Here is a 27261-nt window from a genome sequence, read left to right as displayed (position 1 = left end):
GGTTGTGAACTCAAGCCCGGCATCAGGGTTTGAGCTGGACATGGAGTTTGCTTGAGATTCTCACATGCTCTCCTCCCTCTGCCCCTCCTCTCTCTCCCGCACTTAAGGAAAAAAAAAGGGTAATATGGGTATATTTCTTCCTAAAGTTGTTTTCTTTGCCAGTAATTTTGATATACACAACTCCCAATGTAAAGGGATTCAGATGACTGAATATTTATGCTTCACAACTATGATAAGCAACAATATTATTTAATATACCTTTTATCTAAGATATAAAACAATAAAGAACGCATATTACCTAGTCTAACTTCTATTTTAGAAAAAAAAATTAAGGTATGAAAAGGCTCTATTATGATTTAGATACACCAAAGTCAAAGACCTGAATATCCAGGATTCTAAAGAATATTATACTTGGGCGCCTGGGTGGCTCAGTGGGTTAAGCTGCTGCCTTCGGCTCAGGTCATGATCTCAGAGTCCTGGGATCGAGTCCCACATCGGGCTCCCTGTTCAGCAGAGAGCCTGCTTCCCTCTCTCTCTCTCTGCCTGCCTCTCCATCTACTTGTGATTTCTCTCTGTCAAATAAATAAATAAAATCTTAAAAAAAAAAAAAGAATATTATACTTAATAACTTCAAAATATTATAGAAATAAAGATATAAAACTTACCTGTCATCCAAAACAATAATAATTTCACCATGTTTAAAGGTGAGTTCATTGTCCTCAACGGCTTCAAAATCATATAAAGCTCTCACTTTCCTTGCAACTTTATTATTTAACTGAATTTCTGCAGAGGGATATAAGGATTTTGTTTCTGCATGCTGCTGCTTCTGCTCTTGCAATGATAATTCAATAGCTAATTTGAAAAATTGAAATGTAAAAAACAAGAGAGCCAGAATTAATTCTGATTTTTTAAAATTTAAAAAGAAATGTTTAATAATGTAATATTTAATAAGAATAAATGAAGTTAATATTTTATTTGTCCAATTAAATTCTACACAGTTAACTTTCTTGGAATGTGGGAGGACAGGGCAGAAAATCATGACATTTTTTAAAATAAAGTTTTTGCTCATTCCATATTATCACAGTCTGTCATATACAGCAGCTATTATTTTTATAGCAAACAGATTGTGACATTATAATATGGGTAGCTTTCCATATAGGACAAGCCGTGAACATATTTCTGTGCTTGACTCATAACTTTGGCATTAAAGAAAAGGTGAAATGAAATCTCTCCAAAGGTAGGACATTAAATACATATTACTGACAGGGATTATGAATTAAATCAATCTTTTATCATATTGATTGTTTTCCTTACTTTTCAGACCCTACTAGATTTGAGGTGAAATACTAAAAGTATACCCAGTTTGATTATAATTTTTATTTAAATAAACTGTTCTAGCAAGGATGTTTTAAGCAACACTAAATTATACATGCTTGAGCATTTACCTTTAGCTATGTCTTCATCTTCTTTGTTTTTGTTCGATGATGTATCATTCTTGGCAGCAGCTGAGACAGTCTGTAATGTATGAGTAAAATGAACACAGCCACCGTTTCAAAGAAAACACAAGCTCTATAATTACTCGTACATGTTAATTTTTAAAAAACTGATGAGTTTCTTTTAAAAGTGAAGTTCTTTGTAAAAATTTTAAGTAGCAGTTTTCAAATACTAAAATAAAACATCGGAGTTCTCAAGAAAACACTATAAACTCACAAAAGGCATGGACTGGCTTACATTTTGCCTCCATCTTAATATCTAACACAGAACATGCCATAGAGAAAGTACTTAAATATGAATCTCTCCTGACTGTACTTCCCTGATCTCAACTGCCCAAGGTCTTTTATTCAGGGAGGGGCACCAAGCTCCATGAGAAGCAGCAGCAAAAGGCCGATAATTACTGAAGAGAGATGGTGGACAGAGACAACAGGTGCAGTTCTAGGAATACATGTTAAGCTGTTATTTAATACTCATTGTACTTAAACCATGATGCTTCTCTGGGCACAGCAGAGGACTTAGGAAGGTCACGCTTAAATTTAAAGGCACGGGAGAGGAGCACCTGGGTGGGTCAGTTGGTTAAGTGTCTGTCTTCCACGCAGGTCATGATCCCAGACTCCTGGGATCGAGCCCTGCGTTGGGCTCCCTGCTTAGTGGGAAGTCTGCTTTTCCATCTCTCCCAGCTCCTGTGTGCGCGCTCTCTCTCTCAAATAGATAAAATCTTTAAAAACAAATAAATAAATAAATAAAGGCACGGAAGACAGAGATGTCCAGGATTCTGAGCCATCAACCAGTTCTTTAGACATAGGTTTTTGACATGCAGAAGACAGAGCAGAAAAATGCTTGCTTTCATAACATGTAAGATTTTTGTCCCCAAATGCCCCCTTGAATCCGTTCTGGTCAACTCTAAAGATTCTGTTTAGTCTACAGTCTAAATTAAAATAAAATATACAGTACTCCTCCTCTTAGTTTCTTTCCCTAGCTCATATCCTAATATTAAGTGGAAGGCAAGAGGCACTGAAGCAAACTCAAGATAGTGTTCTTCTCTAATACTTAAATAGCCCACTCTGTGACTCATTATCCCTACCTACACCCCTGTCCTACTAAAGCTTTTCCCTATCTCCTAAAATAAATTTCAAGTCTTATAGTTCCACTCATCTGTATGCGAACTGTTCACTCCAGGCAAATTCACTCTTCAACAAACAGGTCTTGAGCTTTCTCAATTCCATGAATTTGTCGACATCATTCCTTCCCTAATAGGACCTCTTCCCTCCTATCTACTGAAATGCATTCCAGTCTAAAAATTCTACCTCTTTACCATCCCAGTCTGTATTAACCTCTCTCTTCTCACATCTAGTCTTTGCTACCCCTCCCTCATCTGTATGTGTCACTTACAATTTATTTTTCACATGTATATAGCTACCCTCCAAATTTACTATAAATTTCTTAAACATAAGGACTCCCTCATACATCTATGCCTTTTGCATGATTCTAGACTTAGAGCAGCATTAAACAGATTATTTATGGCTGATTCAATTCTCAAAGTTCTGATATATAGAAGACACATTCACTCAACAATTAGAACACCTACTAAATGTACGGCACTATCTCAGATAGGCACCTTGAGAGTACAGGTGGGAAAGGATGATTAAGATAGACCTTGCCTAGCCTTTATATAAAATATATACCTTCAAAATAGTGTAAGGTCAATCATGTATCTAAATGAATCTCTTACCTGAGAACCTGCTGGAGGAAAAGTAATTCCTTCTTCTTTCATAGATTTAATAGTTGCAGATATCAGACTAAACTGAGGATCCTTCTGAAATTCTTCTGACCACTCTACCATCAAAGACTTCAGTTTTTCACATACTTTAGGATGAGCCTTTTAAAGGCAATGCAAAGAAAGAAATACAACCGTGGTTAAGGTAATGGTTAAAGTAAGTACTTGAATTATTTAACAGATTATTACCACCAAAATTCTCTTTAATTATATAAACATCAACTAAAGTTCAGCAAACCCTAGCCTAGATGAGCACTTCATAAATACCTATTTTCATTTTAAGATAGAGTTGTTTCTTATAAAATTACCCTTTTAAACATCAATTCCTAACTTTCACTACAATGATGATCTTTTATACTCAGAAGTTATTGCTTCTATTTTTTTAAAAATATGCTCAATATTAGATTAAGTTTTTGTATCAATTAAACTAAAATTTCTGGATTTTTGCCACTAATAGCAAAAGAAGCTTCAGAGTTTCTGTCCCAAAGAAATCAGCACCAGAAACTCTATTGTGAAGACCTCCCCCCAACCCAGTTCTAAAATAAAGGTCCTCTTTTCCTTGCCATTAGTAGTTGGTTTGGACTCTGAAGTTCAAGAAACCTGGATCTGAACTTTAGCTGTGCCATTTACTAGCTGCATGACCTGGGATAAGTTACTGAACTTATCTCTAAGCCTCAGCTTCTGCATTTATAAATCAGGGATGGTAAGAGAATCTAACCTCTAAGGATTATTAAGAGCATTAAACAAGATGGTTTATGTAGAATTTTAAAAGCAGTGACTGCTTACTAACTCTAAATAAAGATTAGCTATTATCATTGGTATATATGCTTTTCGAAGGAAAACAGTTTTTGGTGCTATGAATGAAAATACCAAATTTTAGAACAGGAAATTTATTTCATTTCAAACTTAGCTAAAAGTGATTTCATTCATAATACAACTTCATTAATCCTATATATTATAGTTAAAATGATTAAAATGACAGACAGTAAATGTACTTTTTAATGACTTAAATTTCTTCTCTTTTTAAAATTTACCTTATTTTTTATCACAGCACGTACTTCTGTTGCAAAATCACGGGAACATACTTCTAAATGAAATATCTTTCCACAGTTTGCCACACAAGCCCCAAGAAGCTATTAATTAAAATAAAAATCAATATACAAATGTTGAGATATTATCTTACTTAACTTACTAAAATAAATACACATTTAAAATTTGGATCAAATAATAACATGACTTTTACTTACAGTTAATGCCTGCAGAGCAACATGAGGAACCTTATGATTTACTCTCTTCATTATGGCCTTTAAGCAATCTTTTGCTCTAAGGGAAAAAAAAAAAAACGAAGAATATTAAGTATTTATTCAGAATTTCAACTTAAACACTAAAAATATAAGGCATTCTACTACCAAATAACTTTAAACTTAAGAACAAAATCCTGCAAGCTTCATATCATTAAAGGAATACATCTGTAAAATGATTCCACATATTTTGTTCATAGAACTATGGAACTCTTAAAAAAAAGGAGGTGCTTGTTGCAAAGGTTGTATATTCCAAAATCAAGAGTCAAATAATTTCCCTTTAAAGAGAACACAGGCAGAGCGCCTGGGTAGCTCAGTGGGTTAAAGCCTCTGCCCTCGGCTCAGGTCATAATGCTGGGGTCCTGGGATCGAGCCCCACACCGGGCTCTCTGCTTGGCGGGGAGCCTGCTTCCCCCTCTCTCTGCCTGCTTCTCTGCCTACTTGTGATCTCTGTCTGTCAAATAAATAAATAAAATCTTTTTTTAAAAAAAGAGAGAGAGAGAACACAGGCAGCAACCTCTTTGACCTCAGAGGCAGCAACTTCTTGATAGACACATTGGTGGAGGCAATGGAAACAAAGGCAAAAATGAACAATTGGGGATCTCATCAAGATAAAAAGCTTTTGCAGAGCAAGGAAACAGTCAACAAAACTGAAAGGCAGCCTACCAAATGGGAGAAGATATTTCCAAAAGTCTTAACAGATAAAGGGCTAATACCCAAAATCTATAAAGAACTTATTAAACTCAATACCCAAAAAACAAAAAAATCCAGAAATGGGCAGAAGACATGAACAAACATTACTCCAAAGAAGACCTACAAATGGCCAACAGACACATGAAAAAATGATCAACATCACTCGGCATGAGGGAAAGACAAACCAAAACCACAAAAAGATACCACCTTACAACAGTCAGAATCGCTAAAATTAACAGATCAGGAAACAACAGATGTTGGCAAGGATGTAGAGAAAGGGGAACTCTCTTACATGGTTGGTGGGAATAGAAACTGATGCAGCCACTCTGGAAAACAGTACAGATGTTCCTCAAAAAGCTGAAAGTAGAGCTACCTGTGACTCAGCAAAATGTAGGAATCCAAAGAGACACCTGCACTCTAATATTTATAGTAGCAATGTCCACAATGGCCAAACTATGGAAAGAACCCAGATGTCCATCAACAGATGAATGGATAAAGAAGATGTGGTGTATATGTATATATATATATATATATACATATATATATATATGTATATATATATATAACGGAATACTACTCAGCCACCAAAAAATGAAAATTTTTTCATTTGCAATGACATGGATGGAACTAGAGTGTAGTAAGTAAGCTAAGCGAAATAAATCAATCAGGGACAGACAATTACTATATGATCTCACTCATATGTGGAATTTAAGAAACAAAATAGAGGATCATAGGGGAAGAGAGGAAATAATAAAACAAGCCAGAATCAGACAGAGATACAAACCATAAGGGGACTCTTAATCATAGGAAACAAAAGGGTTGCTGGAGGGGCACCTGGGTGACTCAGTGGGTTAAAGCCCCTGCCTTCGGCTCAGGTCGTGATCTCAGCGTCCTGGGATCGAGCCCCACATGGGGCTTTCTGCTCAGCAGGGAGCCTGCTTCCTCCCTCTCTCTCTGCCTGCCTCTCTGCCTACTTGTGATCTCTGTCTGTCAAATAAATAAATAAAATCTTAAAAAAAAAAAAAAAAGACAAGGGAGTTTCCTTAAAAAAAAAAAAAAAGGGTTGCTGGAGGGGAAGCGGATGAAGGAATGGGGTAACTGGGTGATGGACACTGAGGAGGGCTCATGATTAATGAGCACTGGGTATTATGTAAGACAGATGAATCACGGACCTCTACCTCTGAAACTAATTAGTAATACCTTATATGTTAATTAATTGACTGTAAAAAAAAATTTTTTAGAAGAGTCAAATAATTTCCAAAATATCAACACAAAAAACTATGTCATATAAATTATCTTCTCATTTCTTCAAGACAGGTTTAGTGTTCATAGATGGCAAATTCTTATCTTAAAAACATAACCCGCAAGATATATAGTCATAGTCTTCACAGGTGTAGTATAAACATGGATGAAGGCACCTTGAGAAGTTGTAACCTTAAATGCTTTTACCAGTCTACTAAAGTATAATCAGTTCAGCTTAATTGCTGCATTCTCCCCCAAAAGCACCCTTTTTTATATTCACTTTTTCATAATGATGTTATTATATTTACCTACTCATTACTGAATGGCTTCTTCAGTCTATTATGTACTACATTATTATATTTATATACTTCATTATTAAAAGGCTCCCATACATGTCTAAGTCACAGGGGAATTCCCTAAATAACTAGTCTATTCATTGTTAACATGTGTCCACACCTCCATCAAAGCTTTAGATATCTCAGGTTTTCAGCTGAACTCTTTCCCCCTAGTTCTTTCAGGATAAGGCTTGTCTCATAAATCGGGCCACCAGGATCTCTTAACTTTCGTCCCCCAAAAGTAAATAGTAAAATTTCATTTTCCTTTCAAAGTTACACCAGAAAAAGAGACACAGGTTATTACGCTCCTAGGCATGTGCTGGGCATTGCTGGGAATCTTACCCATTAGGAGTGCTTCCAACTTTGTCACATATGTCCATGATAAGACTCCAATCTTCTGTAGTGTTGTACTCATTTGTGGCTTTTTCTATAAAATATCAGCATACACAAAAATTAAGACATGTTGTATTTAACAGTAAAATACCAAGAAAGGAACAGTAGTTAAAAGCCCTTTTCTTTTGCCAAATACAAAAGAACCATTGAAGAACTTCAGAAGACAGAGTACTTTTACTACTTTCAACTTTAAATTGTAGAACTATTATTATATGAATTAAATTCTAAGGCACACCAATAAAATGTGTTCTAAATAGTTAAATAACACTAAATAAATTACAAATCAACCCTAATCCTATCAAATTCTAGTTTGGAATAAAGCCTTAATAACGTATCATACTGGAACTGCCTGGGTGGCTCAGTCAATTAAGTGTCTGACTCTTGATACCATCTCAAGTCCTGATCTCAGGGCTGTGAGTTTAACCCTGTGTTGAACTTAAAAATAAATAAATAAATAAATAAAATAAAATAAAAATATATCATCGTAAAAGGAAATATGGATTAGACTGTTCACAAAAGCATTGCTTTTGAAGGCAAAAAAGGAAAATGGATTAATACAGTAAATTCACACAGTGTAATGTGAAAAGAGTTATACAGAACTAAATGTACAGAAATATATAAATCGCAAAATACAGTGATTTGGCTTATACTGAATTTAAAAAGTTAATAGGAGAATATAAAACAATCACATAAACTTGCTAAATAGCTTTACTGATATAATTCACATCCCAATACAATTCACCCATTTAAAGTGTACCATTTCCTCAATTCACCCATTTAAAGTGTACAATTTCATTTTTTTTAGCTTATTCACAGACCTGTACAACTACCACCATTATCTAATTCTAGAACATTTCATCACCCTAAAAAGAAATCCATACCCACTGGCAGTTACAGCCCAATGTCCCCCCATAATCCTTTCCCTAGACAACCATGAATCTGCTTTTCATTTCTATAAATTTGCCTAATCTGGAATTCTCATATAGAGAGAATCATAGAATATATGGCTTTTTGTGACTAGCTTCTTTTATCTAGCAGAATGTTTTCAAGTTCATCCACACGCATGTATCAGTACTTCAGTTAATTTTACCGCTGAATATTATTGTAGATACATCTCATTTTATTTATCCATTCACCAGCTGAACATTTGGTTGTTGTTTGGTTTTATTTCGTTTTTAAACTTTTTGGCTAATATGAATAATCCAATGCTGCTATGAACATTTGTGTACAAGTTTTGTATGGTACACACTTCTTTCTTTGGTATATATCTAACTAAGAAAAATGCTGAGATGTGCGGTAATTCTATGCTTAATTTTTTCAGGAACTGACAAACAGTTTTCTAAAGCAGCTGTTCCATTTTACATTCTCACTCTATATTAATGTTTCATATTAAGTTTGAAAATACTTAAAAATACCCAATATTCATGACACTTTTATAGGTAGTAGAAATAATAATATATGCATAATAATGGTAAACATCAAACTGGAGGTAGGATGGAGGTATACAGGGACTTACTTGTATTTATAAAAAGTTTTGTTTTATTACGTTGGGCATGGAATACCTAGATATTACTTTATTCTCAGCATGTTTTTGTGGTCTGAAATATTTCCTAACTGAAATAAAAACTAAAAAGTAAATTTTTTAAAAAGCATGATGAGACTATAATGACTAAATTATGTTGCATTTTTCCTCTCCCCCCCCTTTTTTTTTAAAGATTTTATTTATTTGTCAGAGAGAGAGAACAAGCACAAGCAGGGGGAGTGACAGGCAGAGGGAGAAGCAGGCTTCCCGCCTGCTGAGCAGGGAGTCCAATGCAGGACTCAATTCCACAACTCTGGCATCATGACCTGGGCTGACAGCAGACACTTAACTAACTGAGCCACCTAGATGTCCCTACTCTACTAACTTTTATAAAATTCTGAAGTCAAGAAATACTTTTTTTTTTTTAACCACTTTAGAAACACTGTTTAATCTTTTTCCTTTTTAATAAATTTATAATTTCAATTATGGCCAAATCTGAGTATTATATTCATATAGGCCTATCACACTGAGAAGCAGGAAGGATGGTAGAAATTTAGAGCTATTCCTTTTTTAAAAGCAAGGAATAATAAAAGAAGCCACAAAATAAAAAGGCTTAGCAAACTTTGCAAGTAGGAAAGAGAAATACAGAATCCAGTTAACCTCAGTTAAATGCTAGAACTCGCTTTTAAAAATCATGCAAATTGCTTCAAACTATTAGTGGATGGAAAGCAATTATTGTGACATATGTGTTGAAATGACAAGCCAGAGATTTTAGAAAAGAAATATATTTTTGCCTACCATAAGTTCTAGACTCAAGCGCCATGCTATGAGGTGGAAACATCTACTCAGGTCCGGCTTTTTCTCTTATACAAAGATGACCAATTCTTCTACACGGAAGTCCAGACTATACTGTATATTTTACAGGTTTAAAATACTTAACTACATCTTAATTACACATCTAATAAATTAATTGAATTCCAAAGCACCAACAAAAAAAACTCCACTCCTAATTCTACCAACTGCTTTTGAAACTATAATGCTTATCTTTCCAGACTTTTTTCTACACATATATGGAAAACTACTAAAAATACATATAAAACCAATTAAAACAGAATCATATATGAGGTACCTCCAAAGAGAGCACCCAAAAACTGCTAACTCCTTCTCTGCCAAAGTTATGAACAAACAAATAATAAAATATGACTGCTCTTACTAATAGAAGCAGTAGGTGTACTAGACAAATGGGCTTGCTGACAGTGAACTTCCAACACTTAAAACTTCCACTTCCAACTTCCCGACATGCTTTAGCACTAGACAGGGGCTGACCTCTCCCTGCATAGGTAAGCCGCCCCTGCGCAGCTTACAAGATAGAGGAGGAGATGAAAATCACTCAACGGCTGTGGAAAGACGAGCTAGCTCCTACATGTCAATGAAGTGCATCCGTAGGGCTAACTGCTCTCAAATTTACCAATCATGTAAGTCATTACATCAAAAATGAAGTGATTTAAAGGAGCCAGAGCAGACTCAGGGTAACACTAACAGAATTTCTTTCTCAAGAAGAAAACCTCAGAGGTAGAGAAAAAATTTCCCCCAATACTTGTCATCATCCTAGATGTATCACTTGCTAGCCTGCATTTCCACTTACATAACCATCTATGTTCATAAATATACACCTATAACCAATACTTTTTAATAACTGCCTGCTGTACCATTGTATAGAGAGTAGCCACAAAGTACCTCTACAAGATAGTGTGAAGTTATAATACACCGTGATTTTAAATCCCTCAGCCTCTCTGTTATACTCACTGGTATTATACATATTGATGCCCCCACAGAATAAACGTAACATAATTAAAAGAGGTCAGGATTTCATGCAGAGGCCCTTCTGCAGATGTTGCATAGCATAAATACTTTGTCTACTGAATGTCTCTGTCCCACCTCTCTTTCTCTCCTCAATGCCCAGAATGAACATAAGCTCCATGAAGGCAGGAATTTTTTGTTTTGTTTACCATTATTTCTCGTGCATAGACCTGTATCTGGACCACACAGGTACTCAGCAAACAGTGCTTTGATGAATAAATGAATGATTGTTCCTCCTCCATATCCTATTACCCTGGGCACAACGATGCCCCATGTAGTCCCACTAAAGTCTGTACAAAGTTTTGGACCAGCAAGGGCTTCTGGACCAACAAGTTTACTAAGAAAACACCCAAACGGGCTGCAGAGGATCCAACTTCACTAGCAACATCATGTGGCAACAAAAGGCAATAGCACTAGAGGGCTTTATGAGGTTCCGATTCCCTGCTTGTTTACTGAAGAGGAATGACGATACCTTTGGGACTCTCAACCAAGAGACAGACGTCGTCAGTCAGGGAGGCAATGTCTCAAGAGGGAAGCAAAGGGCTTCCTGTGCTGTGATATATAAGTAACTTTGATCTAGAGTCTGAAGAGCAATCCCCTGTATTACATATGACTTGCCAACTTTAGGCTCATCTTTTCTTTGCTTTGAAGTTCTTCCTGTTTTGTTTTTTTTTTTTTAAAGATTTTATTTGTTAGAGTGCAAGCACAGGCAGACAGAGTGGCAGGCTAGAGGCAGAGGGAGAAGCAGGCTCCCTGCTGAGCAAGGAGCCTGATGTGGGACTCGATCCCTGAGCCGAAGGCAGCCGCTTAACCAACTGAGCCACCCAGGCGTCCAGAAGTTCTTCCTGTTTTTGATAAGGTTTGGTTTTTGCTGTACAGATCTATCATCCTTTCTATAGTCTCATCTGGTACAGTATTCAGAACTACCTGAAGATTAAATATTCACTTATATTATCTTCTGTATATGTATTATTTCTCTTTTATAGGTAAATCTTTAGTCTCTCTGGAATTTCATTTGGCACATAGAATGAAGTAGGGACAGAAAAATATTTTTACTAATTATTTGTCAGTAGTTCCAATTTTAAGAATCTATCATTTCCTCTTTGACCTCAGAACCCAGCATAATCATTTACCAAATTTTGTCAGAACACCATATGCATGAGAGTACAAAGAGTGGAGTCTGATTTTAGACCATCTAATAACCTCTTACTGATAAAACTGAACTTTTAATGACTATTTTTTTGATTTCAGCCTGTGATACAATTAAATGTGAAACCTATTTAATACATACCAAAAACGCTTCCAACAATTTGAAAAACATCTAAACGATATTTTTTGCTTGATTTAATTTTTATAGAAAATGGAAAAATCCTGATTTGAATGCTCTATCCAGCATAGTTTATGCTCTACAAATACAGGATTTGCAATTACTCTTTTAAAAAAGTGTAAAATCTGAAGACTTTATAATGGCCTGCCAAAAAGGATTTTATTTTTCAAGCGAACTAAATCACAGTTAAATTATGTACTTAGGAGTATTTTAAATCCTGGAAAAAATTTTAAATATTATAATTAAGGAATCATTCTTGTACAGCATTGTCACTCTGCCCAGTGTTGGGGCCATACCTCACATTATGCTGTGTCAAATGCATAGAGGAGGGGGAGAGTTTAAAAAGCCCTCCTGGGGCCTAAATGCTTAATTTCCAGGGTCTGGTGGGTGTAAGTCATAACGTCTCATCACCAGGTTTTGATTACTGCATATAAAGAGACTCAATACACTGAAATATTTCACAAAGACTCTAACAATATCATATTCAGTCCATCAATACCTATAAAGCACAAAAAGGCGCCCCCTCTACACAGCGGATTATGTTCAGCATACAACTTCCAAAAGAATTCAAGTCTACCCATAAAACTTTTAATGAAATAGGCTCTACCAGTAATTTTTAAAAGTTAATTATATAAAAGAAAAATGCTCATAAGACATCTATAATTCTCCTCCTACTTTGGAAATAAAAAGTCATGATTGATCTGCTTCCAACCACAGCAGAGTATCTGCTACCAGTTTGTTATTCTACCAAAAATAAGTACAAAACAGGCCACAATATATGAGGCAACTGTGCTCAGGAAATGAATAACAGGTAGTGCAGGTCTGAGATCATTGAGGGAAGGGAAATATGAAGACCCCATGATGGCCCAAGCTTTTGCTTGGGAACACTTTCCTGTCCCAACACAAGGGAAGCTAGCCCAAGCAGAGCAGCTGGGATAAAAAGACCGTATTTCTGAGCACCAAAGTTCTGGGATTTGACATGGGTCCTTGGTCAAGGGCGAGGTAGGCTACTTGAATCTCTATGAAGTCTAGCAGAGATCATCACCTACTATGGAGCTGAAAGGTTTGGCAGTGCAGGAAGTCTTTGGAGTTCCTGCTTATTATGGACTGAACGGTTATATCTCCACAAAATTCAGATATTCAAGACTCAACCTACAGTGTTGTTATATTTGGAGACTGAGCCTTTATCTAAAAGTTAAAAGAGATCATAGGGATGGAACCCTGATTCAAGAGGATTAGTATCCTAATAAGAGACAACATGGAGCTCACTATATCTAACCATCTCTCCATACAAGCACAAAGAAGAGGTTATGTGAGCACACAGTGAAAAGGCAGCCATCTGCAACCCAAGGAAAGAGACATTTAATCAGACACCAACCCTGCTGGCACCTTGCTCCTGGACTTCCAGTCTCCACAACCATAAGAAGAAAAATTTGTTGTTGAATTCACCTAGTTCAAGGTTTTTTGTTATAGAAGCCCAAGTGAACTAATACTTCACCCAACTAGAGTAGAGAGAACATTTCAGGCATTCAACTGAAACAGAAAAAGTGAGTAAGGGTCCCTGTAATTTAGTTCAAGATCAAAATAGGCCTGCCTCACAAAGAAAACCAAACCTAATGAAAACCTAAAAGATCCTCCCATAACAAAATTACCTAACAGAGGGGCACCTGGGTGGCTCAGAGGGTTAAAGCCTCTGCCTTCGGCTCGGGTCATGATCCCAGGGTCCTGGGATCGAGCCCCACATTGGGCTCTCTGCTCGGCAGGGAGCCTGCTTCCTCCTCTCTCTGCCTACTTGTGATCTCTTTCTGTCCAATGAATAAATAAAATATTAAAACAAACAAACAAACAAAAAACAACAACAAAAAAAACAAAGACAACAAAATCTAGCCTCCTTAAAAAGAATCATATAGAACAGCATAATATGAAAAATCACCAGTAAAATATAAGTAATTGATAGAAAATAGCATACTTCAAATATCAGAATTAGCACACACACACAAAAAAGGTACTTTATAGCAGGTATTACCAGGAACTTAAAGCAAAAGACTATCATAATAAGTAAGTAGATGGTGAGTACTCAGCAGAGAAAAGGGAACTATAAAATTACAATTTCTAGAACTAAAAAGTCAGATTATCAACTAAAAAAATTCACTAGACGGGCTTAAAAACAGACTGGAGACTGGAGAAACAGTGAATGTAAAGAAAAATCAATAGCAATTCTCAAATTTGAAGAACAAAAAAATTTTAACTGGACAGTCTCAGTATAATACTAACTTTTTAAACTTGCTATGTAACAAATTACTACAAGTTAGTAGTTTAAAACACCATCCATTAATACCTCATAGTCCTATAGTTAAAATCCAGGTATGCTTGGCTGGGTTCTATGCTCAGAGTATTGTAAGACTTCTTATTGGGAGTTTGGTGTTACTTAACTAAAACATGATAACTAAATTCACATAAATTGGAACTATACAAAGAGAAGACTATCTGTACATTAAAGCAGAGTTTAAATCTTTCCTCAAATGTGCATAGAACTATCAAAACCTGGAAATAATCCAGGACAATATACACAGTATATTCTCTAAATACAATGTTTTGGGGGTGCCTGGGTGGCTCAGAGGGTTAAGCCTCTGACTTCAGCTCAAGTCATGGTGTCAGAGTCCTGGGATTGAGCCCCACATCAGGCTTTCTGCTCAGTGGGGAGCCTGCTTCCCCCTCTCTCTCTGCCTGCTTCTCTGCCTACTTGTGATCTCAATCTCTCTCTCTTTGTAAAAAAAAAAAAAAAAACAAAACTCTAAAAAAAGACATACATACAATGTTTTGTTTTTAATTAGACCAAGTATAATATTCAACCAAACAGAAATTCACAGTCGGGACATATAAATAATTAAGATTATAACAGAGGGCAATATACAAATTTGTTGTAATTAGTATACAATATATAAGTATCTTTTCAATTTTTTTTTTAAGATTTCATTTATTTATTTGTAAGAGAGAAAGAGAGCACACATGTACACCCAAGCAGGGGAAGCAGCAGACAGAGGGAGAAACAGGCTCCCCACTGAACAAGAAGCCCCATGTGGGATCCAATCCCAGCACCCCGAGATCATGACCTGAGCCAAAGGGAGACGCTTAACTAAATGAGCCACCCAGGTGTCCCAACATATTAATATCTTGAGATATGACTAAAGCAATGCTTAGATCTTAAAGGAAGAATAGTCTTTTATATATTAGTAAGAAAAACACCAATTATTTTTATACCTTAAATTATAGTAGGAGTAGAGGAGAAAACCAGAAAAAAAATTTTTTTCAATAGCAGAAATAAACTAGAAAATGGAAAGTAAGTAAATAGAATTCATTTTTGGTATCTAACAAGAAACCATAGCTGACAGCTTTTACTAAAGATATAAAAATGTTCTTTCTTTGGACCAATTCATTATGAACTAAATAATTATTGAAAATGTAGGTGAGCCAAATTTTTCTAGTTTATAAATAAGTCATACGTGTTTAATGATTAAAATAATGATATATACTGGTGCGCCTGGGTGCCTCAGTGTTTGATTAAAGCCTCTACCTTCGGCTTGGGTCATGATCCCAGGGTCCTGGGATCGGGCTCTCTGCTCAGCAGGGAGCCTGCTTCCCTTCCTCTCTCTCTCTGCCTACCTCTCTGCCTACTTGTGATCTCTGTCAGTCAAATAAATAAATAAACACTTTTATAAATAAATAAATAAATAAATAAATAAATAAAAATAATGATATATACTTGTTATTAAATTTCTAGACCACACAACTTTTGTGTAAATTTGACTAAAATATTTATATTCAAAAATTCAACCCGATAGATAATATTTCACCTCTTTCTATGACTTAATAACAACCAAACTTCTAGCATTCTAGAATATCTGGGTTTAATGTACATTTTCTCATTTACTCCTCCCTCCTCATTTAATGTTTTGGTTTGTTTGGGTATATTTCATTGATGCAAATCTTCAGTTTACTCTGGGGAAAGCAGTAATGTAAATTCTACCTTAAAATACACTGTTCATTATCTTTTTTTTTATACTGTTCATTATCTTCTAAAATGAAAATCAACTTACAGCTCTGAGTACTGAATGGTAGGTAATAATTTAATTAAGAACAACAGTAAGTAATAGCTTCAAACATTTTATATATGCTAAACCACTTACACTTCAATCAACTGAAGTAAGGATTCTCCATTTTAGAGATGAGAAAACAGACACAGAAAGTTACTAGCATAAGGACATACAACTAATAAGTAGTTAAACAGGGACTTCCATGTGGAACATCTGATTCAGGGTTTCCTCCCTAGTTTGAGTATTAAACAAACTGCTGCTTGAGTGCAATTTTTGTTCAAAACTGCTTAAGTAACTCTTCACAACAAGTTAGTTTTCAGTTTCCCTATGTATGAATATTTTACACATACTGAATAGGACAAATGTAAATTCAAGTCCTATCTAAAAGAAAAGGATCGGGGCACCTGGGTGGCTCAGTGGGTTAAGCCTCTGCCTTCAGCTCAGGTCATGGTCTCAGGGTCCTGGGATCTAGCCCCACATCAGGCTCTCTGCTTAGCAGGGAGCCTGCTTCCCCCTCTCTCTCTGCCTGCTGCTCTGCCTACTTGTGATCCCTCTCTCTCTCTCTCTGTGTCAAATAAATAAATAAATAAATAAATAAAGGATCATCTAATCTACCTCCACATCATCTAAAAATATAATCTATTTAAGAGCTTCTTGATCTGGTAGAATACAGAAGAGTGACTGACCCTCTTTAGATTTCACACATCATTATTAGAATTTGGGGGGGCATGTAGGACAGTTAGGAAGGAGGGGGAAAACCACATCAAAATCATCTTTTACTGCTTTGCAATATTGTAAACCACCTATTAAAAAGGCAAAAGGTATACGAGCAGTCTTTGTATTTCTGCAAGTTCACTTTTTTCCTGGCTGATACTCCTAACATGCTCTCTCTAAACCCACGCCTCACGAACTCCCTCCCAACTCCACAAAATGGGCATGCTCATTTCGACACTCTTACATTGGGGAATAGAGAAGAAACAAAAATGTAGTAAGCATAATTTTTATTGTAACAGACCTATCAGGAAGCTTCACGTGCAAGATAGCTGGAGAAAAGGAAAAATGAAATCTCCAAAGTAGCTAAAATGTCGAAGATGGAAAATCAAAAGCAATTAGACTGGACAGGCAATCACATGACCTCTGCAAACTGAGGAAATCACCATGCACACTCTGTATGGATCTGTGAGGTACACATACCGCCCATTAAGCACTGAAGACCCGCCTTCTATACTTCTATACTTCTATATAGCCCAAGGTCTCTACATAGTTCACCTTGACTCAGATTATGAGAGATTAAAATGGCTGCCATGCTTAAAAGAGGAGTTGTGAAAATCAAGTGAAAAGAAACATGGATGAAACACTTAAAACTAGATACTTCAAAAAAGAGGTTATTCGTTTGCTTATGATTGATTGACTGACTGACCGATTGAAGTAAGCAAACTCCACACCCACCATGGGGCTTGAACTCAAAACCCCAAGATCAAGAGTTGTGTGTTCCACTGACTAAGCCAGCCAGGTGCCCCCCAAATAACTTTACTTAAAGGTGTCCAACATCAACAGTCATCAGATAAATACATATTAAAACTACAATGAGATAACACTAGAATAACTAAACTCTTAAAAGTACAGCACTAGGTACTGACAAATTCCTGACATGAAATTGAAGCAATATGAGCTAAAAATAAGTAGATGGGTGGGACACTTCAGAACACTGATTTTCAGAGGGTGTTGTCTGATATATGTCACACTGACCTTCTTGGGTTCAATCCCTAAACTAAACACAAAGATTTATTCACTATCAAGTGGAGTAACAGAGCCAAGTAAGACAACAACATAAAAAACAAAAAACAAAAAACAAAACAAAAAAAACCACAACTTTCCCTTCAACCCTCAAGGGCATAGCACTACTAGGAAAACCAAAACCTGCAGTGCTAGATTTAGGCAGAGCTTTTAGAAGAGAATGTTAGGATACTTCATCCCATGGCACATAAAAGCAAAAGAATCTGCTTCAGATAACAATTTAAAAAATCCCTTTTAGTTCACATAACCTAAATCCTGAGCCTCTACAATTCTCATGTTTCATGTGAAAATAAACAAATGCTTCATGAAAGAATATTTACTGACCAAAGAGTCTGCCAAGTTTTAGGCAGAGAGGCAGGCAGAGAGTGAGAGAAGAGGAAGCAGGCTCCCTGCTGAGCAGAGAGCCTGATGCCAGGACCCTGGGATCATGACCCAAGCCGAAGGTAGAGGCTTTAACCCACTGAGGCACCCAGGCACACGAGTACATAATAATTTTTAATTCTTTGTCATTTCCCTTCATGGTTTTATAAAAGACCTATTAAATACAACTTCTGTTGTTGCATTAAAAGAGTCAGAACTGTAAATACTTCGGGGCACCTGGGTGGCTCAGTTGTTAAGCATCTGCCTTGGGCTCAGGTCATGATTCCAGGATCTTGGGATCGGCTCCCTGCTCAGCGGGGAGCCTGCTTCTCCCTCTCCCACTCCCCCTGCTTGTGTTTCCTCTCTTGCTGTTTCTGCCTGATAAATAAAATCTTAAAAAAAAAAAAAAAAAAGAACTGTAAATACTTCATGGGATTTTCAGTTTTCAACATTCTTTAACTAGAGAACTCTAAGGAAAATCTTTGAATGCAACAGTGATAGCTGTCACAAACAAGCTTCAATGGTAAAGAAATATTAAGTGTTCCACAGAGTGTCATAGGAAAGGTGCTTATTCTTCAGACATTAGCAGTTATAGGTCCATTAAAAAGTGTTAGAAAGACAAATACCATATGATTTCACTCATATGAGGAATTTAAGAAACAAAAACAGATGAACATATGGAAAGGGGGAAAAGGGGAAAAAAGAGGGACACAAACTATAAGGGACTCTTAACAGAGAAGAGAGGGCTGACTGAGGGAGGTGGGTAGGATTCAGGCAAGACGGGTGATGGGTATTAAGGAGGCACATGTTGGGATGTGCAATGGGTGTGGTATGTAAGTGATCAATCACTGAATTCTACTCCTGAAACCAATATTGCACTATATGTTAACTGACTGAAAAAATAAAAAAAATAACAATGTTAAGGGTAGTCTAAAAGATGGGAGCAAGATTTTACTCCAAAAGAAGACTTGAAGATGCCAATAAACTAATGTGAACTTCAGTCCTAAAAAGGAAAGTATAAGGGAAAAGGATGAGCAATACCAAAATGTCTCAGGTTTCTAGAAACAATATTCTCACCAAGCGGGTTTGACAAATGTTGCTGCTTGACATATAACCGATACAGGAAGGCAGACTATGAGCAAAAATATTTTTAGAAACTTTGTGAAAGACAGGGCACCTGGGTGGCTCAGTCAGTTGAGCATCTGACTTTGGCTTAGGTCATGATCTCGAGGTCCTAAGATTGAGCCCTGCGGCTGCTCAGTGGGGAATCCACTTGCTTATCCCCCTCTCTTTGCTCCCTCCCCCCAACTTGTGCCCTCTCAAAGGAATAAACAAAATTTTAAAAAAAGGCGGTGCCTGCGTGGCTCATTTGGTTAAGCAACTGCCTTCAGCTCAGGTCGTGATCCCGGAGACCTGGGATCAAGTCCCACATCAGGCTCCCAGCTCCACAGGGAGTCTGCTTCTCCCTCTGACCTTCTCGCCTCTCATGCTCTCCCTCAAATAAATAAAAGAAATTAAAAAAAAAAAAAAAAAAAAAAAAACCTTTGTAAAAGACAAAGTGAAAAGCCAAAAGGAGGGGAGAAGGAGGTGGTTAGATCTGGGGAGGCAAGGTAACCAAGGAAAGAAAAAAATGATGGTTAGAATTATAAGTTGTCAAGTCACTGGAGTTTGATGTTCTATACAACATACTATAAACAAGGTCTACTCTTTTTTTTTTTTTTTAAAGATTTTATTTATTTATTTGAGAGAGAGACAGTGAGAGAGAGCATGAGCGAGGAGAAGGTCAGAAGGAGAAGCATACTTCCCATGGAGCTGGGAGCCCGATGTGGGACTCGATCCAGGGACTCCCGGCTCATGACCTGAGCCGAAGGCAGTCGTCCAACCAACTGAGCCACCCAGGCATCCCCAAGGTCTACTCTTTTAACACTCAGAACACCTTTAAGGTTCTTTCATTTAAACAAAAAGAGACACATCCACCCAAGAACACAGCTACAGTATTATCTTGCATATTTACTTGTAGAAAAATAATCCTCTTGCCCTCTTGCCTTATTTTCAAACTATAATCTAAGTAAGCTTAGAATTAATTATTATTAAAAGGAATAAAAACATCTACTTTTAATTATCAACATCATCAGTTCACAGGAAACAAAAATATAAATTGCAATGCCTTTATCTTAAATGCTAAAAGAGATTCCCTTTTATGATTATACCACTCTGATCCATAAACCTGTATGAAAGAACAAAGTCTAAAAACAGTCAAGACTATGAAAATGAAGGAAAACAAAACAGGGGAACTTGTCCAAGGCCACTGACATTTAAATGTGGTATTGTTGGCAGACTAGACAGAGAACAGTGTAGAAGGACCGAAAGCACAGACACAGGCTTCATATAAGGAATGTACTGTATGAAAGTGTCCCAAAATCATCGGGAAAGGACAGACAATTCAGTAGGTAGTGATTAGACAATAAATTATTGTCTACTACAGCTGATTATCTAATCAAATTCCTCCTCAGACCTTGCACAAAGATCAAGTCCAGGTGGATTAAAGACCGAACTGTGAAAATCAAAATGAAAAATCTTTCAGAAAAAATATGACAAGATCCTTATAACTTCAGGGTAGAGAAGGCTTTCTTGAAATGAGAAAAATGAAATCAAGAAAGACAGTATCAATGAATTAAAACTTAAATTTTGTTGGGACGCCCGGGTGGCTTACTTGTTCAAGCGTCTGTCTTCAGCTCAGGTCATGGTCCTAGGGTCCTGGGATCGAGCCCCACATCGGCCTCTCTGCTCAGCGGGGAGACTGCTTCCTCCTCTCTCTCTGCCTGTCTCTCTGCCTATCTGTGATCTCTGTCTGTCCAATAAATAAATAAAATCTTAAAAAAAAAAAATAACACCCAGTGTTCATAAGGATGATGAACAAGAAAGAACTTTACTGCCACTGCTGGTGGGAGTAAAATCTCCCACAAGCACCTGGAAAGGAAGTTCTGCACTAATAATTTGCAAGTCTGCACTATCTATCCTTTAAGTAAGGAATTTTACTTCAAGATATAACTCCTAGGGAATCTCTCACTCATGTAAACAAGAAAACCTGGGTAAGAACTTTCACACACTGTTGTCTATGGCAAAAACCTGGAAAAAAAACTTCATGTCCATCAATAGGAAAATTAACAAATAATGTGGTATATTCATACAGTGGAATACCACACCACAACTGTTAAAATTAATGAACTAGAGCTACAAATAACAGAAATTCACTAAACGCTGAATGACAAGATACAAATGACAAAGAATCACACTATTTTTTATGAAGTTTAAAAACACGCAAAACAATACATATAGTGTATTGGTGTATGTGTTAATTTTATTATAAAATAGTTTTATCTTTTTGGAGAGTGTTTAACACTGAGAAAGGAGGAGAAAGAATAGGATTAGGAATAAAACAGGAAAAGAATAGCTGCTAAATGTTCCAAAGAATTTCAACCTATCTTGAATGTTTTCTTAAAAAAGAAAAAAAAAAAAAGTGTGGCAATGTTAGGCTTGATAGAATTGGCTAATAGGAAAAGGACTTTATATCATATCCTGTCCTTTATGTTAAAATACATCAATTAGGGTGCCTGGGTGGCTCAATGGGTTGGGCCGCTGCCTTCGGCTCAGGTCATGATCTCAGGGTGCTGGGATCGAGTCCCGCGTCGGGCTCTCTGCTCAGCGGGGAGCCTGCTTCCCTTTCTCTCTCTCTGCCTGCCTCTCTGCCTACTTGTGATCTCTCTCTGTCAAATAAATGAATAAAATCTTTTAAAAAATAAAATAAAATACATCAATTAAAATTTTAGTTAAGAATGTGAAGACTTAAGGTTATAAACAAAATACAGAAAGAAATTAACTATTAAAGTGATCACTCTCATCCATAACAAAAAATTTAACTAATTTTTTGCAAAATTTACAGCAACTTCACTGTGTTCAAGAATTGTCTTAAGAGGGGAGCCTGGGTGGCTCAGTGGGTTAAAGCCTCTGCTTTTGGGTCAGGTCATGATCCCAGGGTCCTGGGATGGAGCCCCACGTCCAGCTCTCTGCTCAGGAGGGAACCTGCTTCCCCCTCTCTCTCTGCCTGCCTCTCTGCCTACTTGTGATCTCGGTCTGTCAAATAAATAAATACAACCTTAAAAAAAAAAATGTCTTTCGGTACACCTGGGTAGCTCAGTTGGTTAAGCATTCAACTCTTGATTTCAGCTCAGGTCATGATCTCAGGTAGTGAGACTGAGCCCCTAAGCTGGGCTCCACACTGGGTGTGGAGACTGCTTTAGGTTCTCTCTCTCTCCCTCCCCCTCTGCCCTTCCCCTACCGCTCTCACAAACTCAAATAAATCTTTTCTTTTTTAAGAAGTCTCCTTTCAAGATAAAACTTCACACTTCAATCCACTGTGTCATTAAGTGTTTTATAGAGGTAGAATTTGAGCTCAGCTTTGTGGGGCACAAGTTAGTCTATCTATAAGGAAGGCAATACTAAGGTTGTTGAAAAAAGAAAAAGGATATCAGTAAAAGAAAATGGCACAAAGGCAGAAAATACCACCCCCTCCCCCCCCTCAAAAAAGGTTGTCTGGCTTGAGTAGGGAGAAAAAAGATGTGCAAGTCACAACTGAGCTAGAGTTGGGGAGAGAAAAGCCAAGTCGTGACCTGGGAAGCAATGTAATGACACTGGAAAAACTGGCATAAAATATAAGAAAATGACATCTTCCTTTTTAATATTATCTTCTCAGTCTTCTTACTGTAGCTCTGTCCCTCGTATTTCACCTTCCCTTGAAATCTCTCAGAATGGCTGTCCCAACCAAGCTCCACCTCAAGAACCCTATACAACCACTTTAAGATGTGGAGGTAGGGCGGGGCGCCTGGGTGGCTCAGTGGGTTGAGCCGCTGCCTTCCGCTCAGGTCATGATCTCAGAGTCCTGGGATCGAGTCCCGCATCGGGCTCTCTGCTCAGCGGAGAGCCTGCTTCCCTCTCTCTCTGCCTGCCTCTCCATCTACTTGTGATTTCTCTCTGTCAAATAAATAAATAAAATATTTAAAAAAAAAAAAAAAAAGATGTGGAGGTAGGGGAGGATGGTGGGAGGTATGTGGATATGTTTTATTTATTTTTTTTTTTAAGATTTTATTTATTTATGGGACGCCTGGGTGGCTCAGTGGGTTAAGCCTCTGCCTTCGGCTCAGGTCATGATCCCAGGGTCCTGGGATCGAGTCCCACATCGGGCTCTCTGCTCAGCAGGGAGCCTGCTTCCTCCTCTCTCTCTGCCTGCCTCTCTGCCTACTTGTGATCTCTGTCAGATAAATAAAGAAAAAATCTTAAAAAAAAAAAAAAAGATTTTATTTATTTATTTGACAGAGAGAAATCACAAGTAGGTAGAGAGGCAGGCAGGGGCGGCGTGGGCGGGGTGGGCAGCCGGGGGAACAGGCTCCTGGCTGAGCAGAGAGCCTGATGCAGGACTCTATCCCAGGATGCTGAGATCATGACCTGAGCCGAAGGCAGGGGCTTTAACCCACTGAGCCACCCAGTGCCCCGATATGTTTTATTTTTTTGCTTGACACAGCTTCAAAGGAATTTTACTGAACAAAACAAAAGTCCAGATTTGAAGAAATCAAATAAAATACTTGAAGAGCTCACATTGCTAACATACCCTTCAGGGTTTGTACGATCTGACTCCAAGAAAAAACAGGAACCTGTTGGAGATCCTTACTTCCTAGGCTTTGGCTTGCTTCCATCTGACAAGTCATATACCATCAACAACTTAGGAATGCCTTTGTAGACATCTTGACCCACTACAGCTTTTTCTCAAGGTCTGAGGGAAGAATTTCTTCCCGACATGAATGATGTCAAGACAAGAATGCTCGACCTCCAGTGAAACTGCACCTACAAAAGGAATGTTCATCTTTAAAAACCCTTAATTATAAAATGACCATATACATATTACTGTCAAGAAAGGAGAGGGAGAGAGAGAGATGATAATGTTAACATCCTTACAAAGAAAGCATGTGCCTGAAAGTCCTTGTTGTCTTTTCAGGGAAGATGACTTTTAAAGAGAAAGAATGTAAGGCACCTTGTGTATTTCCAGCAATATATTTATTACATTATATTACATTATCATTTTACAGATGTATGCATCCTCCGTTAGACTAAGAGTTCCTTGAGGGCAAGAATTCAGTCTATTAAATTTTTGTGTCCCCAGAAATTAACACAATACAGATACACACACTAATCATTCAATGATGTTTTCTGAATGAAAAGTGAACAGAAGAATGACCAGAAAAAACCCCAATGGTAATAAAAATCAGACTGAAACAAAAAGGGTAAGTGAAAAGGCAATGACACTGCAAAGGAACATACTCTAGACATCTCACGTTAAATAACAACTTGCTTATATTACTTAACTATTTCAAATTAAAAGGAAATTTCTGTTCTGAAAAACGTTAACATATAACTTTTCTTCTGTGATATGGATTTAAGGGCAATTTAAACTCCATATAATTTCATTCCACTTTTTCTATTAATCCCATTCACGTGTCTATTTTTTTAAAAAGGTATTTATTTATTTATTTGAGAGAGAAAGCAAGTGAGCAGTGGGAAGGGATAGCGGGAGTGGAAGAAGCAGAGTGGGGAGTGGGGAGCTGGATGCTGGGCTGGAACCCAGGACCCAGAAATCATGACCTGAGCTGAAGGCCTATCTGACTGAGTCACTTAGGTGCCACCCATTCACATGTCTAAAAGAAGTTATTAGGGGGGGGGGCACCTGGATGGCTCAGTTGGTTGAGCATCTGACTTTTGATTTCAGCTCAAGACATGATCGCAGAGTCATGAGATCAAGGCCGTGTTGGGCACAGAGCCTACTTGAGATAGTCTCTCTCTCTCTCCCCACTTCCCTTCATGGCAAAGAAGAAATAGTAGTAGATGATGTTGTTGTTGTTACTGGTGGGCCTCAATCAAACTCGCTCTTTTATCCTCAAACTGTGTTTTGGATAGTGACTTCAATCACAGTTCAACTAACAAGTACTTGAAGCTGTGACTGGTGGCATTGCCAATGAAATAATCCATACACGGCAGTGTTTTGTTTGAACAGCAGTGCCTCCTTTCCTTCCGTAATATTAAACTGGGATCCACTACGCCATGCAGGGACTTTAGGAATCACTGAGGGGAAGGCCAGTTTATTTTACTGTCCTTCTAGTGCCCAAAGTAAGTTCGCATACCCTAACATCTTTTCTCTCATTCCACGGTCACTCAAAACATCATCGCTCTTACAACTCCCAACAAATAAAACAGCAGTTCTAAACTGTTTTGAGATCCTAGAGCTTGTTCATGCCCTAAGACAGAACATCTCGGAGCACCTGCGCCATCCAGGGATAGAGAGTCACACTTCAAACCATTGTGAGTAAATCCTGAAGCTGTGCTAACCGAGCTTGGACGCGTTTGTAGAGGAGCGAGGTGAAAGAGGGTTTTCCTATCGAATGGAGGCAAGTCGGGGTCTCTCGTGTGGGGCTGCCTCAGACAGGAGGGTCTTTCCACCGCTGCATCATCTACAAGTTGGGGGGGGGGGGAGGTGGTGGTGATGAACCAACTGTAGACGGAGCAGGAAGTTTGTATCATCAACTCCGCGATTGCTTACTTGGTCCAGTCCCCGGCGAGCCACAGGCTCTTCCCTATTCCTACGCTCGGCGAGGAGAAGAATCTTCTTTCCGGGATTCCGACCTCAGGTGTGCAAGAGGCACTCCCCAGGCCGCTAGCGACGCGTCAAGGAATCCCCCCCGAAAACTCCGGGCGGCGAGGCAGCGGCGCCGCCCCCTTCTCTCCCTTAGCTCGGCTTTCCAGTCCCCGGAGTCGCCGCCGCCCACTTTCTAGCACAACAAACAGCGGCGGCGGTCCGAGCCCGTGCCCAGCACTTACCCACGTCCTGCTCGAAGGGGTTAGCGGTGAACAGAGGCATCTTGCCGTCCCCGAGCCCTAATCGCTGCGGTCTGGCTGTAGCGCGGCCGCCGTTCCAGGTTGGGTGACCCGCGGCCGGCGCTTCCTAGACGGCTCCGCTCCGACCGCGTCTTCGCACTTCCGCCCCAGCACCTGCCCGGCTCCCGCCTGACGGGCCACTCCGGGTCCGCACTTCACGCCGCGTTCCGACCTAATTCTCTTCCCTGGACGAGCTCCGCCGGCGTGCGGATCCTCTCAGCGCTCCTGTCGCCGCCGCCTCCCGGGAAAAGGCAGCAGCCCTTGTCGCCGTGTTCCGTGAGGGGTCAGGCGGCCGCCGCGGCCACCTTTCCTTCGCTAGGACCCCGGCAAGCCACGGAGCGGGGGACCTTCGCGGCCGGAAGTTGTCGTTCCTAGAACTGGGCGACCCTAAAAGCCCGGAAGCCACCGTGCGGGCGGCGGCACTGAAGGGGTGCGGTCGTGCGGGGTGTTCCGCGTTCAGAGGATCTAATTCTCGCTCGCTTAATTCGTTCCTAAACTCGCAGCCTAATCCCTCGAGGGCGGACCCGTGGCTGCGTTGCGTCACAGTCCCGTTGCCCCGGGAACGGATGGAGTCTCGGCTTCTGACCCCTGCTGGAATAACCACCCTGGAAAGCAGTGGTCGAAGTACCTAGAGCTCTGTGGGGATTCCCTAACTGTTCGCTTTCCGTCTTGTTTTCGCCCTGAAAACACTGCTCGACTCTGGGGTTCCAAAGACGAATGAGGCACACACTTCCTACCTTCAAGTCCCTGACAGTCCTTTAGGGCCAGTGTAGCCTGAGCAAGACCGTGTATAACGATCCTGATAGGAGCCACAAATGAAGTTTCCGTAGGACCCACCCAGCTATTTCCGTGAATAGGAAGTGCAGGTGCACTTCCCAACCACAAACTTCCCGCCCCATGCTTGCTTTATCTATAGCAGTTACCGCTTCCTAAACTTCAACTGTCCTGTTTTCTGTCTCCTCGTTCGCATAGAAACTCCGTGACCAGTTTTGTTCACCGCTTTATCTCCAGCATCCCAAGGAGTGTCTGGCAAGTGTTAGGTGCTCAGTAAATACTTTCCCCGTGTAGTTATGACTGTCCAGCTGG

At 38.7% G+C, this 27261-nt stretch overlaps 1 protein-coding gene across 4 annotated transcripts in view; it reads right to left on the bottom strand.

Annotated features, from left to right (window-relative positions):
* Positions 1-27015, bottom strand: part of STAM2 (signal transducing adaptor molecule 2) — a 54771-nt gene extending 27756 nt beyond the window's left edge. The window contains exons 1-7 of one of the 4 annotated variants that reach the window (XM_059167338.1): positions 26119-27015; positions 7185-7269; positions 4519-4594; positions 4306-4404; positions 3227-3373; positions 1446-1515; positions 666-852 (exon numbers count right to left, since the gene is read on the bottom strand). In XM_059167338.1, the coding sequence (XP_059023321.1) occupies positions 666-852; positions 1446-1515; positions 3227-3373; positions 4306-4404; positions 4519-4594; positions 7185-7269; positions 26119-26158 (704 nt within the window). In that variant the 5' untranslated portion in view covers positions 26159-27015. The remainder of the gene's footprint in view (positions 1-665; positions 853-1445; positions 1516-3226; positions 3374-4305; positions 4405-4518; positions 4595-7184; positions 7270-26118) is intronic. The other 3 variants (XM_059167336.1, XM_059167335.1, XM_059167337.1) reach the window with 3 other exon arrangements.
* Between the last annotated feature and the right edge of the window lie 246 nt (positions 27016-27261).

This window comes from Mustela lutreola, chromosome 3, assembly GCF_030435805.1.
Source record: "Mustela lutreola isolate mMusLut2 chromosome 3, mMusLut2.pri, whole genome shotgun sequence".
Classification (NCBI taxonomy): domain Eukaryota; kingdom Metazoa; phylum Chordata; class Mammalia; order Carnivora; family Mustelidae; genus Mustela; species Mustela lutreola.
Note: the sequence above shows the minus strand (reverse complement) of the source record. Positions and strands in the feature narration are given on the sequence as shown.